The sequence below is a fragment of the Stylophora pistillata genome, chromosome 10 (genome assembly GCF_964205215.1).
Source record: "Stylophora pistillata chromosome 10, jaStyPist1.2, whole genome shotgun sequence".
NCBI lineage: Eukaryota > Metazoa > Cnidaria > Anthozoa > Scleractinia > Pocilloporidae > Stylophora > Stylophora pistillata.
This window is the reverse complement of record NC_142528.1, coordinates 28,860,794-28,878,480: the sequence shown is the minus strand read 5'-3', so window position 1 is coordinate 28,878,480 and position 17,687 is coordinate 28,860,794. Positions and strand designations below refer to the sequence as shown.

Here is a 17,687-nt window from a genome sequence, read left to right as displayed (position 1 = left end):
AGAAAATTATAACCCTTGGCTGATTCAAGTAATGATTGGCTAAGATTCTGCATGTGATTAGTTTCGAGGGTGGCGTGAGTTTAGTGAAGCAAAACTTATGTAAATCAAACCATTTGACTTGGGTCGTGAAAATAATTTCCTTTTTAGATGAATGTTCTCATTTCATCATGATTGGTATCAGTGACTGAATAGACTACTCTAACACGTCCTTTGTGCGCTGAAGATTTGTGATTATCATAATTCGGATTTAGATTACGAGCAGTCCCTCTCATATGTTTTCTGCGAAGTCCGTGGCGCTAGTAAAAAAAAAAATCATTGAAAAAGAAAAGAATGATGTTAGCACGCCGCGGAGAGCTGTTAAAGTGATGTACTCGAAATATAGGGACTACGGACTAAGCCCAGGAGTTTGACTTCTTTGTTGCGTTCACAGTGCAAAAATAGACATACGTCACTGACCAATCTTGAGGTCAAGATGGCCGAGTTATGTTTTCGCGTTTTCAAATGGACCAAGACGAGTCACTGTCGAGGCCCATAAAAACGCAATAAAGATAGAGGCTAATATCCAGCAATTCGACCGAACAGGCTTGGTCAATAACATTTATTGTATAGCAAAAACATTTTCGATAAAGTAAGAATCAAGAATGATTCGTTTATTTTGAGAATCGGAAAATTGTAGCGCAATGAACCAATGAAAGTCATTTAATGTCTTCTTTGTTCTTTTCTGTTTTACGAGTTCAATCTTTTCTTTGCGCGTGATAAAGGCGGGCAATTCCAAGCCGCGGCAAGATGGGCTCGGGTAGCCGATCAAACAGGCTATTGCACTCCATATGTAAAAAAAAAAATTCGACAGATTTAACTCACTGGCCGATAACAACTTGCACAAAGAAACCTATTGTGCTCATGTTGTCAGGTCATCGGACATGAGTTCATTTGTAAACGAAGCGGTATACTGATAATTCTCTTGCTCGTTCTTTTAAATAAATGTGAGGAACTTTTCCCCAAAAAAATATCTCGGGTCCTTTGACCTTAAAAACCAACCTAGAACGGGCAAACAGTCTTCAGTTCAAGTTTGTGTACGCTCGCTATCTTTGGATAATTGTTTTCATCATGGTTTTGTTTGTTGGCATGCACGCCACAAAAAAATGTTTTGTCACGCGCAACTAATTAATCAACTCGCAAAAACATTTTAAAGGCTTTTTTACGTTTTTTGTGCCATAAAATTCCAACAATCTTTTTAAGCGGAAAACCAACTAAATCATTTTAGCCCACGAAGTGAGACCGGAAAAAACCTCGAGACTTGTATGGACTACTTTAGTCACCCCTTCAGAAATCTTACAACGCGGCAAGTTTTCCTTCAAGACCATTAATCGAAAGTTCACAGGCATGTTTCATTTCTTGATTATTTTATCCGCAATTTCTACATTAATTTTCACCGTAACCTCAACAGCAAGTATAAATTTTATTTGTAAGGGTGTTCTTTCATTCTATACCTTGAGCAACTCTGACAGAACGTGACCAGAATAGATGTTAGACTGCTTATTCTAGTCTCAAGGAAATTACGTCAATCAGTAATTGACTCGCAGGTCATCCATTGAGCGATGAATGATTGATGGGTCTCTGACAGGCCCCTCAGGGTTTCTAGCAGAACGCTCCTGAAATATTATTTCGTGATTCAACATATAGTCTTGCAGCAGGTCTTGGAGACTTTCTTGGAAACCCAGATGACATGAGCTAACCATATTCGAGTTCTAAATCACTTTGCTAGGAATAGAGGTTGCGTTTCCACTCCACCGGTTACTAACGCCTTTATTGAAAGTCCTATTAGATTTTTTGAGTGATTTAATGACAATAAGGCATGTTAATTCTTGTGTACCTCGAAACTGGCGAGTTATCCAACGTCAAGATCAAATCAATGACAAAAGGATACTTGACGGGAATGCTTTTTACAACTTCGATTAAACAAGATACAAGTGCACATCACAGAATTTGAAACCAATATTGACAGGTTTTTACGAAATGTTGCTAGCAGGACCATTTGAAACAAATATGGTTTCTTGCATTAATTCGCATCAGTGACGAAACTAGTGGACCATTCTATTTAGGTGGCAGGTCTGGAAACACAAAAAACGTATTTCTATTTCGACATTTAACAAACTCAGGGCGCGTGACAGGAGTGTAAGAGAATGGCAATCTAGATGACAATGTTCCATTTTAAATTCTGTCACCCCTAATAAGTAAAGTTCTAGAACTTCTTCGAGGTCTAATAAAAAAAAACCAACAACAACAACAACAACAATATAGCAACACATTGTCATCCCGGTACACTTCTCCGTACAGGAACAGTTACGTACCTGATGCAACCATGATCTTTCAGTAGCATTTCAGAACTTGTCAGGCGTTGCCCTCAGAAATGTGAACACGATCTTTCAACGTCCATCAAGTCATCAAGAATCTGGAAGTCACAAAAGGAAGTGTTACACTGAGAGCGTCAAATCTTTGCGCTCCTGTGCGATTTGTGTAAACGTGCCAAGTGACCATCTATTTCATAGGTACCGAGAATTATCCCATACTAAGTACCAAAGTAACCAATAGGAGAAGGAAGGATAAAATTTCACTGTGAAAAAAGAATCGTTCGTTCAATCATCAACGCGAACGAAGACATATACCCTGTGATGTAGGAACTAACTAGAGGGAAGATCATCCCACCGCTGTTGCACACACATATGCCGAAAAATCAGACGCATTCAAAATCGGAGCGAGAAACATTTCCTTTTTAATCAAAGCTTTCAACAGCTAAAAAATAAGAGACGGCACAGCCCGTGATATTTCAGAGAAGTTTACTCGGAAGCATAAAACATAAAATATTCTCTTACCTTCTGGTTGATAAGTGAGTAGAAGCACGTTTTGAACACCATCTGATACTGTAAATGAAATAACGATCGTTAGCTTGACAAAGACACAAAAACCAAGAAATAACACAACAGTCATTGACTGTCACTTGAATTCGTCCGACTTCCTACCTAATGGAAGAGGCCGCCGCGACATTGCAGAAAACTGAATTCAAAGAAACCGCGTTGAATTTGAATTACACTCCTTGAACGATCACACTGATGTATTTGAAATAATATTTCACTAAAGTATTAACACTTATCCACAAAAAAAAATTCTCGTGGATTAGTTAGCACGTATTCAAAAGAAAACAAAAATAATCGGCAACAGGTAAAATGCAAATCAAATCATTAGCTTTCAAAGAGCAGAGAAGAGTGTTCACATGGGCAGCCATCTTTTCAATTCTGAAAAAGCTAAGTTTATTTCATACATGGCCTTCCAGTTTTGTCTTTTCCAGTTTCTTCATCAGAGGTGATCAGATCATGATAATCAATTTAACTTGATGAAATTCCGTCTTCGTAGTCAGTGTTGGTTTTTGAAATTTCTATTTTTGGGGGGTAGCTTTTTGTGAAGAATGAGAGTATTTACAGGTTTCGTTTTAAAGTTTTAGTGGCAAATTTTGAGTATTCCGGCCCTCTAAAACAAAATAGACACAAATATTCGCTGCTTCTGTAGAAACGGTCCTTCTGGCAAAATCCCTACCAAATAAGTACCATGAAAAGCTCTGATTCATCACAACAATACCCTACCCTATGATATGACTAAGTTTTTTTTTTCGATCAGTCCCCTAGGCCATGAACTGATAGGGGAGTCTTTGATGAACGAAACTTATCAAGGAAAACTTGTTTAGTGCAAGTGATTTAACAATTGTCGTCTGAAAAGTTTACGTCCACAAACATCCTTAGTAATGTTCTTCATAATGTTGTACATGGGAAAAAAAAGAGAGACAAACAGAAAAAAGGAGATATATTACCGAGAAATCCCAGTTGTGGACCATCAATAACAAAATCGGCCGAATACACCTCTAATGGTTTTGGATCCTGAACACAAAAGTAAATACTTCGGGATTAATTGAAGTCACAAATTGGACCTTCTTGATACGGTGAAGCGGCCTGCCTGCGTTAGTAAAAAGACTCCATTTTTCAAGAATGTATGCGAGGATATTTGTCTGCAGTCTTGATAAGTTGCAAGAGGCAATCCGAAAAAAAAAAAAAAACATGTGAGCTTCGAAGAACAGATAATAGCGTACTTTCTCCAAGAGCAGAGGTGATTGTAGTCTCCTCTCGCAGCCGTTCTTTGTCTGGGGATCCCTGTATCTCCCTCCCCACAAGGAGACACAGGGGTCCCGAGACAAAGAACGGCTGCGAGAGGAGACTAAGGTCATTGGGAATGGTATTGTATTCTTTCAAAATCACGGACAGCTAATCTTAGCTATAATTGAGAAAAGTGAGACGGTAATACTTATACGCTATTGATCAAGGCCGAGGTCAAGATGGCTGAGTTCCTTTTTTTTTTTTTTTTTTGTTATGAACCGATGATTGAGGTCCATAACAATTAACAAACGAATGAGGCTATTACCCAACCATTTTCCTAAATATGTCTTTTTACAAAAAAAGGTTACTGACCTTACTAACAAGTGCCAGAGTCTTTGTTTCCTCCTAAATATCGAACAAACAAAAGTAATATTCAATTACACACCTGAGAATTCTATTGCAGGGTTTCCCTGAGAACTAACGCTTAAGAAAAATTAAGGATAGCCCGGCTTCACACATTTTATACCTGGTGAAATGAAACTTTGACTTTACCTGTAATCGAAGGAGAGTGATGCTCTTGCATAAATCAGCTGCAATAATCAGAGTCTTGATGGACATTAACGAATGAATGTACATTTGTGTGTCAATAAATACCATTCCCACCAAATCATTGCTATCTTTGAAGTTCCAGATGTAAATCTGTGTATTTTAAACAAACAAAAAAGAAATTTTAGCATGACATCTCTTCAGAATCCTAAATATTGTAACTTTTAAATATGTTACAGAACTTGTAGAAATTTCTGTTTGGAGCTCTACGTTACAAATGAATATGACATGCCATTTTAGCAGGCGGTAGTTGGTATGCGCGAGATTCAGCGCGGCGAATATTTTCGGTCGCCCTATTGGACGGGCGGAAGACCTGGGGCGAGTGACAAGGCGAGGGGAAGAGTGTTTCTGGCTTTTCCCCCCTTCCTCCCTTCCCCCCCCCCCCTCCTCGCTTTGTCACTCGTCCCAGATCTTTTACCCGTTCAATATAGCGACGGAATATGTTCGCCGCGCTGGATCTCGCTTAATGAACAGTAGAAAAGTCAAGGCCAACATACCTTCTGTCCTATAGCACTAACAAGGTAACCATTGACTTGAGTCAGAGCACTCACTGGGCCTTTCTGTTCCTTGCCGTACAACATCTAAAACCAAAAAAACAAAACGAAATAAATTCGGAGCAGATCACCATGAGTACAGCAAATTACAATGGTTCTTATTGCGCCTCGATCAGAATGACCAGCATCTCCACTTACTTATTGACTGCTTCACTGCAGGTCACACTCAGTTTACACAAAGTACTAGTTTCTTTTTGTAACGAGGAAAAAGGATTGTTTTCTTCTCCGTAACCCATCATCATTTTTTATTTGGAAACTTTCATCTCATCACTGTGGTTTTCAGAAAGGTCCTAATTTAGATTAAAGGTAGTAAAGCAGACTGTATACAGTAAAATGAAAGATACCTAGAAATTAAAAACTAAATTAAAAATTGATAAAAAGTTGCAATTGAAATACAAGAAGAATTAAAAAAAAAAACCACATGCTTGTAAGTTATTTATCAGTTGTAGTACTACGCAATGAACGTCAACATAAATCCTTCCTGTTACATGTTACCTTGACCTTACTTTTGGTCAGCAGCTGGCCCGGCTCAGGAACAACTTCAATGATATCAAAGATCAAAATGTGTTGGTAGAAAAGTAGAAATTGTCATTGAAACATTAACCAAATTTGAAGGGGGTTGATCCTTGTTTAAGTTGTGACATCATCATCGCCTCCTTCTGACAAAATAAGACAGGAATTTTAATTCTTAAATACCGGTAATAAGTATTCACACCGCTCTTGTCAAGGAGACTGTAAAAAGAAACTGTAATAGTCCTGACGAAGTTGGAAAAACGGGAAGAATTCTCACCACAAAATGTTAAATGAGTGTCAAGAAGAAGCTTTGCTCAACCTCAGATTAGTCAACTAGAAAGCAAACACAGTTTTGTAAGTCACTGGCCTATTCTTAGAAGACACCCAACATTCACGAGAAGTTTGAGATAATTCTTGACTGAAAGTTCTTTAAAAAAAATTGCTCGGACGCCATGCTAAAGGGTAATTTGATCTACTAATTTATTCCTATTCAATTTTTTAAAATTTTTCCTTTGCAATAGGTCAACGCAATCAAGTTCACCTACCCGTCCCCTGCAGGTGATATCTATCATGTTCACCTTACCCGTCCCCTGCAGGTGATATCTATCATGTTCACCTACCCGTCCCCTGCAGGTGATATCTATCATGTTCACCTTACCCGTCCCCTGCAGGTGATATCAATCATGTTCACCTACCCGTCCCCTGCAGGTGATATCTATCATGTTCACCTTACCCGTCCCCTGCAGGTGATATCTTCACCGCACACATGAGTTGTGTCGACACAAATAAAACCCTTGTGACCAGTATGAGTCTCCTGACTCGAAAGCATAAGATTCTTGCAGGTGGTAACATGTTCCCAGTCCTCCATCTCAATTCTGAAACAAGGACAATCAAAGTGAATACGAAATAGGATGACTATACAAAAGAGAAATGATTTTATCCTCTGTGTCAAGATATTATCATATTCATTGGTTGCCGACTGTTTTTGCGTACAATCAACATGAATTTTTTAACATGGTTGAATCCCACCTTTTTTTTTTTTTTTGGCAAATTGGCCAGGCCATAGTGTCAACCATCCAACATATGACCAGAACTCAAACTTTGATGAGAAAATTTTTTTTGTACTGAAGTAAATCAAGACAGTAGGTTTAAGGCCTGTTAATTAACATTAGATGAAATAAGATATTCAACTTATCCAATAATTTATGCAAAAAACAAACTAACAAAGGAATGAAAAGACCAACAATGGAAACAGATCTTCATTTCACACTAACCGTGTGCTTGGTATGATCTCCCAACTAACTGGTGAGATAAGCTGCAAGCTGAATCCGTCAATAATTGGATATACAAATCTCGAATCTACAATGAAATGGGAAATATTAGATTGGTAATTAGATGGGTCCTATTACTGAAGTTTTTTCTTGAGAAGTATAATAACAGTATCATGGTGTAATATTCTAAAGTACGATTACTGTAAGGGGACCTCAAATGACAAAATAAAATCTGAAGGCCTGCCAAAGTAACTATAGTTCTTGCTAATTACCTCTATCGATATCTTCAACTTCATGATCCTCGGTGTTCAACTTGACCACTCTCTTAGTTTGTTCTGACAAACTTGTGACAACTGCATATGTCTAACACAGCAACAATGACACAATCAAGATAGAATTAAGAGTGTCTTTTTCGCCAAGCCTCCCTACCCCACCACAAAGTGAAGAGCATCAGTTATGAGAAATCATTGAAACGAAAATTAAGAACCTCTGGTTACATAAAGTGACATCAAATTTGATATTTTGGATGTAATGGTCATCCTGTATTTTGCTTATGAAAGAGGCGTTAATAGTGATCGGTGGAATCGTTTTCTCTTTTTTCGAACTTTGAACTCTGGGCAGTGTATCACATTTAAAGTCTTCGAACGTCAAGCTCACATTAATGGTCTTTCAGTCATCATTCGCTGTTTCAGCGAAAATGTGAGAAGTTTCACGCTACTCTAACAATGCAAGAAACAAGCAAACTACACCTAATTAACAAACCGACATTGGTGGTAATCTTTAAAAAGTTACTTGCAGTACCTTGCTTTCTCTGTTGTAAGTCACAAAATGAGGAGTGCATCTCAGAGGAACGTCCTTTCTTACAGGCCACGGGGCATCGTAACTCAGATGGGTTGGGAGAACTGAGATTCTTAACTCCCCCTGGATAAGGACACATAATAAAACACAAATTCAACATGGGTAAAATTCAAAATAAAAGTTCTGTAAGTGCCATAAACAAAAAGTATAACTAAGCTTATAGGTGCTACAAAAGTGACTGAAAATCCCCCATAGAGCCACATCTCTCACTATTCCATTGGGGAAAATTAAGTTGGAAACCCCCTTTTGCATCTGTTTGACCAAAAGCTAGTTCTTATCAAGAAAGGTAATATCTTTCAGTGTTTGTCTATAAAGGTTTTAAATAACTTATCACTTGTAAGAAGACCTTGTTTTGCATTCTGAGCACTTTACCACATCAGTTTTGAAAAGTGAATGCCTTGTTGTACAGTTTCCTTAGGGGATCTTGTTAGCCATCAGAGCCTGAGAGATGTGACTCTCCAAGGTCAAGTGTCCAAGCTTCTGGTCCTAGAACACAACTCAAATGTCCCAGCTGGGGCTTAGGAGCCAGAGTTGGCAACAAGTATGCGCAATGTTTGCCACACCTTGTACCTTGCACCCCTATTCAATTAGGTTAATCTCCCTTAAAAGATTGCTTTCCATGACACTTCAAAATTTAGTTACTGTAATAGTTCTGCTTGGTGCCTACATAAAACAAACAAAGATAAGAAGCAACTTGACAATAAATCGTCATGTATGTACCTTCTTGTTAAAATAAAGAAAACCTTTTGGACAGTTGACATTATGGAAAGGGGCAAAACAAGTAACAGCACCATCAATGTTCATTGGATGAGCCCGCAGTGCACCTTTACTAGTTACAAACAGCCAGTAAGGGTAGGAACCACACAAAAACACCTGCAAACATATAATATACATATAATATATAATATAATATAATATACATATAATATATATAATAATATAATATACATATAATATATAATATAATATAATATACATATAATATATAATATAATATAATATACATATAATATATAATATAATATATAATATAATATAATATACATATAATATATAATATAATATAATATACATATAATATATAATATAATATAATATACATATAATATACAATATAATATAATATACATATAATATACATGAATGATTTTCGAATGACGTTTTCTAACCCAGTAAGTGTTATTCATATAACTTACTTCATGCATCCAACATCATATTATTGAGCATCAAGGCATTTTCAGGGATGTAAAACTTATTCAACGTTGTTAATGACTAATCAAGTATGAGCTTGATGAAGAAATTACTTACTCCAGAATAAGATGAAACATCATTGAATACACGAAGACTGGAAACCTTAGGTTTTGTTCCTGCAACAAAGACCATGAGGGTAAAAGTTAATCCACCAAGTGCCCAAAATGCTCTGTAATTGAAGTGCATTATGAAAGATTTACCTTGACTACCATCAACCTGCTTTACTTTTTGCTGCTTTGATTTCTTGTCACGCAGGAGCAGATTGTGTTGGACCTGACGAAAAAGAGAGTTGATTTTCAAGTTTTAAGTAATTCCTCTTCAGTCAACATTTAATTACAACCAATACCATCTCAAATGTGCAGCTAAGTATCAATACATGAACCTATTCATAAGTAGAATGAGATTTGAAATGACTTTGTTTACTGCTTTTGCATATTACAGAAAATAATTATATATACATTCCATCGATTTTATAACTAGCTACATCACAAACCAAGTATGTTAATTTCAAATTACTTAACCGAATTAGAACATTGCTTGAAGCTAAGTTTATCTATAACATTTGAGATATTTTAAGACAAAAGAAACTGAAAAAAAACCTTCTTAAATCTTAAGTTAAGCTGACCTTCTAAAGAAGCTTCGGTGAAAGCGAAGGCTTCATACACCAAAAGTTCCTGTTTCACAAGTGCAATAAGCATAGGGCTGCTGTTCTTGTGCCCTAAGCCTGTAAGTAAGATTTCCCTGACAGGTGAAGAATCCTCCTGACCGACACCACCTGTGATACTGCCAAAGATAAAATTATATAAAATTGAAGATTAGAAACAACAAAGTCTTAGAAATATTGTTCTCATTCCAATTAACTTCCTGGTACCCTTGCGGGGAGTATGAGGTCCTAAGAGTATGAAAAGGTGCACTAAAAACCAGCTGCAAGCCAATATTCAGTTCCTCAGTCAAACCAAACCATGCAAATTTCCATTCCTTGATCTCAATAATGCAGATGACTCACAGGCACAAACGGTTTATTACCTTACACCAGAAGCTGACCCACTGTCCACAAGCACTCTTGGAGCCATACTGAAATTTTTTACCAAGAAAACCAACTTGTATTCAGGTAAAATGTAAATCTCCATGACACCATTGTCACGACAAACAACACACCACCATGTTGGATTCACTGTTTCAGCATTTGATTCCCCTGTGAAAACACTAAAAAGACACACAAGGACTAAATTAAACAATATTCTTTTTCACATGAGCCAATAGAATAGAAAGACTAATGTGTAGAACAAACAAGTAAATAACTACATGCATTTAACAATATCAGTGGGTGGTCATATTCTTTCCTTTATTTTATGTTTTCTAAGAAGTGATATCATCGAGACCATTTATGTATAGGTCCCTTTAACTAAAGTTTTAAACATTCTAATTTGTCCATGACGCGAGATAACAGAGGACGATAAGAACCAGTTCCAATAAAAAAGATTGCAAAGTAAATTCAAACCAGCACAGTAACTGTGGCAATGTGGTACAAAAAATGCTGGAAAAATGTCTTGCAATGCAGAAAAGGTCTTATACATGGATAAGGTTTACCACTGTGATGAAAAAACCTTTGTATTGTAACTAAGCATATACCCCTTTTAAAAACCCCAAGATAACATGATGCTAACCAAGTAGTAATTTGTATTCACCAAACTGAATTAAATGCTTCAAAACTACATTTCAAACACATAGTACTACAAACAAAAAAATTACCTGTCACACAAATTTTAGGCATTACCAGCAGTTTATGAGAAAAATAATAATTGAAGCAATTAAGAATGCTTCTGAACTCAAAAAGGTTTGGAATTTGACAAAAAATATACTCTCCTTACATTAAAAAAATACTGAGCCTTCCTACAGCAAAATGAATGGAAAACAAGATTTTTAATGGTAGAGTTAGTAACTGACCTTTCATTTATATTCTTCTGTTCTTGTGCTTCTTCATCACAGGTAAATGGCAGTGAGGATTCTCCGTACAATAGTTCATCCTCATCTACCACATCCACGCTGAAGATTACATGGAAGACAATGTGAGAGAACAATTCAAATGTTTTAATGCATCTTACATCTAGAATACAATTTATTATCAAAACAAATAAATGGCTTAGGGACATAAAAAAAAGATTTAAGTTTGTAAGCTCGGGCTTCCACACAGGAAAAACAAAAGGATTAAAGTACACAAAACATTTGCAATCTCTTAAGAATACGTCACTGTCAAGAATTACCTTTTCTCTCTCAAGAAGCATGCAAACAAACATCATAAGTAAATAATTTAAAAAAAAAAAACTTAAGGTAGACAAACAGGGTTTGATAACCCTGCATCAAAGCCACAAATACAGATATTTCTCAAATCACTAGATTCAAGAAAAGGATATCTTTGATTCCAATAGCATTTCATGAGAAGATCTTCAGAGGAGCTTTATGGCCTTGTAACAGGCTCAAAGAAAGCATTTCATACTTTGGGTGACCTACAAAAACCATTTCCAACAGGTTCTGCATAGCACAGGCAATCAATGGGCTCAATCTTCCACTTTTTACCAGACAATTTGACTAACTCAAATCATAAATTGGTTGCCATGAATATGATTTTAGCTGCCAACAAAACAGGACAAAAAGAAAAAGAGGGCATAAAAAAAGGACAAGTTGTGTACTACTTCCTAATATCTAATATGCATGTTTATCTCAATTGAGCATTTCACAAGAAACACACAGTATAACAAAAACACAGCAACTTGTTACATGACTGCCAAACACCCTTCACCACTAGCAAATTTCAGAGGAGTTTTAACTCCCAAATCTTTTTTAAATGCCATGGCAACCAAAATGGGTTAATCCTTGGGCACTGCATCATGTTATAACCACTCAAAAAGCTAGTTAATAGTGACTGCTTTGAAACATTTGTTTGAAAATAAAATTGAATAGAAAGAAATTACCTTTAGGAAACTTGGAGGTTTTCAACAAATTATGTGCATTAGTATCAATTCAGGAACGCTAGCAATTTTTCAGTGACTAAATGCAGGACCAAAAGACTGCGCTGCAGCTTTTTACCAAGGACTATTTTAGCCTTCAACAAATAATAGTTTTTTTTTATATGTATTTGCATACCCACATAGTTAAATGTTAATTCTTGATTATTTAATTATCTTGTATTTCTAAACCCATTGTGGCCCAGTCCCTATCCACGTATGTAATTTTATATATTTGTTAAATAATTGTAACCACATTGTAATTCAGATTTTCTGGGAAAATGTGAGAAATAAACTTATCTTATTTTATCCTATGTTCATAACAAGAGCACAAAAAGAGTTCTTATTCTGGGCAAACTTACTGTAAGGTAGTTATGATAACTACTATGTGTTTGTTACTGTTTATAATCCTAATTTTACATGACACCTTAGACACTTTGCTTGTGGTTTGTTTTTTAGGAAAGCACAGGAAGCATCCTGGTGGCCGTGGAAATGCAAGAGGACAGCATCATCATAGGATAAATTTTGATAAATAGTGAGTTAATTTCTCAATGGCAGCTTGCACTGCTTGATTTTTAACCAGATTCCCCTTGCAAAATGGTTTCCTAGCTTTCTAGGATTCCTAGGAATTTCCTAGGAATTTCTTAGGAGTCAGTGGAATTTTCCTAAAAACATTTAAGCTCTCTAGAGGTGTGAACAAACATTACTAGGTTCCTAAGAATTTCCTAGGAAATTCCTAGGAATGATTACAGGTAGAATTTACATAAAAAAATAGATTCTTGATCCTTGGGAAATTCTTAGGAATTTACTAGGAAAAATTATTTTTTAAAATAAAACCATCTTAATTTTTAAGCATTATACTTATGAGTTTAGTTTTTGAAAGAAAAGTGCCATTTTAGATGTTTAAAAAAGTCACTACTTGCAATATATCACAACTTTTTTTTATTTTGTGTTATAATTTATAACTCATTAATTTTACAGCAGATATTCTTTAACCTTATACAATTTCCAATGAAACATTAATTTTTTAGCCTTCAATTGCATATCACAATAAATTGAAAGAAAAAATTTACTGCAGTAAAGAATACAAGCAGAAAACTAAATCAAATCCAATTTAAGTGGGATTTTCAGTCCATGTGTTTGGTGCTCCAGTCAGATAATAAAAAGTGCTATACTGCAAGGACAGTGACTCTGGCCACACTGAAATACAAAGTTATATCAACCTGAGGCTTCCCTGAAAAATGGTTTATCACAATGTGTAATATTCACCCAACATAGTTCTGCACTGTCTCCTGATTTATTCCAATTATATGGTGAATTCTAAATACTTTCCATTTACAGTAAACTTAAGTTCGATATAGATAGTATCAAGTATCAATTTATTTGCCAGATTAGAATATTTCATACAAAAAGCTTGAGAACATATCTTTACTTAGATATTATGACAAGTAAGTCTTATTTGAAGCGATGGGAAATTTCAAATCTGGCATATTGAGACTTCAAAAGTTATATTTTCTTATATCTAACCACAGACACCATTAAAGTTTGGAAATCTTATTATAGCATGATTTCTGAAATTGCCATTTAGAAGCATAATCTTCTCCAAAATTTCAGTGACACTCTTTGCTTTCAGGTCAGACCTAAAACATTGAGAATAAGAAATATTAATGCGATGCTTCTTTTCAAAAAGTGCTAGAGGAATAAAAGAATAGGTGTAGGTTCAGAAGGAACAGTTGAGGAAGAGAGGATTTTGAAACTAATTTCATAAGCTTAATTGCCATTTTTATAAAAGAATTGCTTATCAATTCTATAGTTTTTCCGTACTGGTTTTGAAACTTACAAGCATCATTGACAAAAATGTAAGCTTGAAGTGCATTGAGAGATTGTAAAATGCGCCATATAAGCTTAAGCACTACATTACATTTTCTTGCCCGGTCCAACAGAGCACATGTGAGCGCATGTGAGTTTCCTTCGTCTGTTGGCGTGAGAGAACACGTTTACAAGCCGTACATTCCTACTTCTCTTGGCCTTTAAGTTTAACTACTTTGTAAATTTGATGTTCATTCTCATCCATGGTTCATACTAGCAGGCGTTAACACTAACTTTAAAAGTCATTTATCGCTACTTTGATCACCGTTCACAAGATGGCGACCATGGCGCTGAATGAATCACATGATTACTAGTCCCAGTCTTTCATGAGCAAAATCTTCACATGACCGACACATGACCAAATATAATCCAATAAGGTGAAGTTTCCAGGTTTGCCGCTCATTTCAACGTTCTACTCCGCTCTATAACGACCTTTACTCGAAAGTTTTGTGTGTTACAGTTGAGTCTTGCTGTTGTCTTCTCTGATCTAAACGTTTTGAAGCGTTCCCAGCATTATGTGGGTTCTTCTCGAATGGATCGAAGAATGTCATAGCATAAAGCATCTTAAAAGACAAAGACATAATACGTTATGGGAAAGAAATCGCAACACGAATAGGACATGTCGTGGACGTCGCCATAAGAGGTAAAAGAGGGCACTCAGATTTTCAAGGCGAAAGTCATTTCTGTTCATAGTAAGTATTACACTTTTATTTGGTTAATCGTTGTCATGTCTATCATTTCTGCTTCTATCGATTAATTGCAGAACATATGAATACATACTGATAATGTAAGAATTTTAAGCTAAGCTTTAAAAGTAGCTATTCTAAGTTTCATTCGTTTAAACTGAAAATAATGGTAATAAATGCTTCTTATTTGTGTCATTTTAAAGGTACTAAAGGTGAAGCTACAAAGCAAGAACTTAGTTTGCCTGTTCCAGGTAATTTAGAGTTAAAGGTTTTTCATAACTTTTGCTCATGTGACAAAGCGAAGCGCCATTTTGCGGGGTGACGACGTTACAGCGGACCAATCCTTTTCCATCGCCCTAGAAAAAAGCTTTGCTGCTTTAGAGTACACTTTAAAGCTTTTATTAACCCAGAGTCTTTTTGTATGCCTAATTCATTCGTGAAAATTCACATCACTAGTGGTTTATTTACATGACAAAGATCCAATATAAAACCTCCGCAAAATATTTAGGAACTGTGTCGGAAGATATGGAAAGCAGATACCCTCGAAGATACCCTTGAGCGACAAAGAAAACTTCCATCCTATTATCGTCGATATGTTGATGATACACTCACTGTAATGCCTGATCTAGCAACAGCAGCTACCTTCTTGCATACCCTCAACAGCGCCCACACTTCGGTCAAATTCACCATGGAGGTGGAGAAGAACAGCAAGCTTCCTTTCCTTGGCACCGAACTACTCAACCATGCACCTCGGATTGAAACCAAGGTATATGTGAAACCAACAAACACGGGCCTACTATTACACTACCAAAGCCATGTAGACAATCGCTACAAACGGAACTTGCTGAAAACTATGCTGGATCGCGCACACCGATTATCTTCCTCCTGGGCCCATTTCTCTGATAAGTGTGATCGCCTAAAGAAAGTTTTCGCACGGCTTAAATATCCGGAGCGCCTGGTAAATTCTACCTTTAACACCTTCTTACAATCAAGAATTGTTGGTACTCAGCGCACACAGACGCCCAAAGAACCAATATCCATTGTTCGTGTGGTCATACCTTTCAAAGATCAAGAATCTTAGCATGAAGGTGCAGACAACTGTCCAGCCAGTATTTGTTAGCTGCAAAGTTGGCCAAGATCTTAAAGTACGAGAAATCAAGCCACAGATTGTCAACCAACAACGCGTCGTTTATATATTTCAATGTGACCTGTGTGATGCGGGTTATGTGGGCTATACACGCGGACACTTACACACACGCGTGGATGGACATAAACGAAAGGCATCTTCAATATGTAAACACTACCACGAACGGCACAGCGAAGTCCCGAAAGACCTACTGAAACGTTTTAGCATTCTGAAAAAGTGTAGTAACAAGTTCGATTGTTTGGTGAACGAAATGCTTTTCATCAGAGACTTAAAACCCACTCTGAACGTGCAAAGCGATTCAATTCGCGCAAAAGTATTTGTTTAATTAGCTCATAACATATTTATGCTAATTTAGTGTTACACCTTGCCACAAACTTCATTTTTTATTTCTCCTTGACAATGGCGTCATGATGACACCGAAACGTCGGTTTTTATCGTTAGTTTTTCCTAGTCTTTGCATTTCTAAATCTTTATTGATAATAATTTGATCATACATCGAAAAATTGAGATTAATCTTTTAACTGAAAATTGACTTTTTTAAAGTCCTGTTACTTTGAGAAATTTCTCATGTTTTTGTTTTGTTTTTTTTATGGTAACTTTGTTTGGCATTAACATGGCCTGAAAAAATGTCTAGGGTTTTGAAACACAATGGCTATCAATGTTGAATGTGGTGAAAATTTAGGAAGCTTGTCTAATGCACATTAGAAATATTTACCTAGGCCTTGTTTTTTCCCATAATTTTTATTTCATTACTTGATAACCAGTTTACTGTGTTTACATTTTGCTTTTGTTGAGGCCTATCTCAAAACTTTCAACATTTGTCAAAAATTTGTCTAAGAAGTGTGGAAGCAACTTAAATCTATATTTGAATCCATTTCAATATCCTCCAATATGCATCCAACAATTTTGAACTTACACATAAAGGGAGAAATGGATGGTTTTTTGACATGGACTAAACAGGTTTAATTATTTACTTTATAGCCATCCAGGATACTTTGGTAAAGTGGGTATGCGTTACTTCCACAAGACAATGAACAAATATCACAAACCAACTGTGAACCTGGATAAACTGTGGTCCCTTGTTAGTGAGCAAACCAGACAGTATTACAAGGACAAAACCGATGGACCAGCACCAGTCATTGATGTTGTCAGAGCTGTAAGTGCTACGAGTTGGCATTATCTCATTCAAACCCATCAACTCTCGAGAGTTGATTAATAATTCTTCCTTACAACCCTATACATTCTTTACATATCAGACAAGAAGTACTGCACATGAGGCCACTGCAAGAGGTGAAATTAATTTTATGTCAGGCAATGCAGTACATGAATTTTTCAAGGATTCTTGCAACTTAAATTTTTCAGTCAATTTGTAGAAAAAAATTTTTTTCCAAATTTGGTGAACTGAACCAATGTTTTCTGTATGCACACTTCATGTTTCTCCTCCAGCATTATGACCAAGTGGACTGTGATTTGAAGAAAAATGAAAGATTTATTTTCTTCTATAATTTGTTTTTTTCTTGAATTCTGTTAGGGTTACTACAAGGTTCTTGGCAAAGGTCTTCTTCCCAAACAACCAGTGATTGTTAAAGCAAAGTTTTTCAGTCGCAGAGCTGAAGAAAAGATCAAGGAAGTTGGAGGCGCTTGTGTCCTTGTGGCATAAAAAATTATGCAACTGTACAAAATAATAAAAGTTTTCTTGTTGGAGTTTCTGTTTCCAGTTGTTGTTAATTCAGATTGAACCTCTGCTAAATTTGCTGTTCTTTGTTTTGTTATTCCTCTCACTGA

At 36.2% G+C, this 17,687-nt stretch overlaps 2 protein-coding genes across 10 annotated transcripts; one reads left to right on the top strand and one right to left on the bottom strand.

The window, feature by feature from the left end:
- Window positions 1-1,440: 1,440 nt before the first annotated feature.
- On the bottom strand, window positions 1,441-12,618 carry LOC148722583 (cleavage and polyadenylation specificity factor subunit 1-like). Of its 7 annotated transcripts, XM_088734966.1 has the most exons (17): window positions 11,143-12,613; window positions 10,222-10,401; window positions 9,795-9,978; window positions 9,396-9,468; window positions 9,253-9,311; window positions 8,665-8,817; window positions 7,888-8,007; window positions 7,359-7,449; window positions 7,090-7,174; window positions 6,550-6,690; window positions 5,798-5,867; window positions 5,246-5,329; window positions 4,695-4,841; window positions 4,515-4,547; window positions 3,863-3,929; window positions 2,874-2,921; window positions 1,441-2,452 (listed from the first exon to the last, which is right to left on the bottom strand). In XM_088734966.1, the coding sequence occupies exons 1-17, from the start codon at window positions 11,493-11,495 to the stop codon at window positions 2,445-2,447; spliced, it is 1,896 nt and encodes a 631-aa protein (XP_088591092.1). In that variant the 5' UTR covers window positions 11,496-12,613; the 3' UTR covers window positions 1,441-2,444. The 7 variants fall into 7 exon arrangements, 5 of the variants coding, with proteins under 5 accessions (XP_088591092.1, XP_088591088.1, XP_088591090.1 ...); XR_015992177.1 differs by lacking the exons at window positions 1,441-2,452; window positions 2,874-2,921; window positions 3,863-3,929; window positions 4,515-4,547; window positions 4,695-4,841 and having other exon boundaries at window positions 5,798-5,961; window positions 6,549-6,690; window positions 9,253-9,468; window positions 11,143-12,618; XR_015992178.1 differs by lacking the exons at window positions 1,441-2,452; window positions 2,874-2,921; window positions 3,863-3,929; window positions 4,515-4,547; window positions 4,695-4,841 and having other exon boundaries at window positions 5,809-5,961; window positions 6,549-6,690; window positions 9,253-9,468; window positions 11,143-12,618.
- Window positions 12,619-12,659: 41 nt separating this feature from the next.
- On the top strand, window positions 12,660-17,606 carry LOC148722582 (large ribosomal subunit protein uL15-like). Of its 3 annotated transcripts, none has more exons than XM_088734977.1 (4): window positions 14,522-14,712; window positions 14,959-15,006; window positions 16,884-17,058; window positions 17,434-17,606. In XM_088734977.1, exons 3-4 carry the CDS (start codon window positions 16,912-16,914, stop codon window positions 17,560-17,562), a joined length of 276 nt encoding a protein of 91 aa, XP_088591103.1. In that variant the 5' UTR covers window positions 14,522-14,712; window positions 14,959-15,006; window positions 16,884-16,911; the 3' UTR covers window positions 17,563-17,606. The 3 variants fall into 3 exon arrangements, with proteins under 3 accessions (XP_088591101.1, XP_088591103.1, XP_088591102.1); XM_088734976.1 differs by having other exon boundaries at window positions 14,522-14,761; XM_088734975.1 differs by lacking the exons at window positions 14,522-14,712; window positions 14,959-15,006 and adding an exon at window positions 12,660-12,735.
- The last annotated feature ends 81 nt before the right edge of the window (window positions 17,607-17,687 follow it).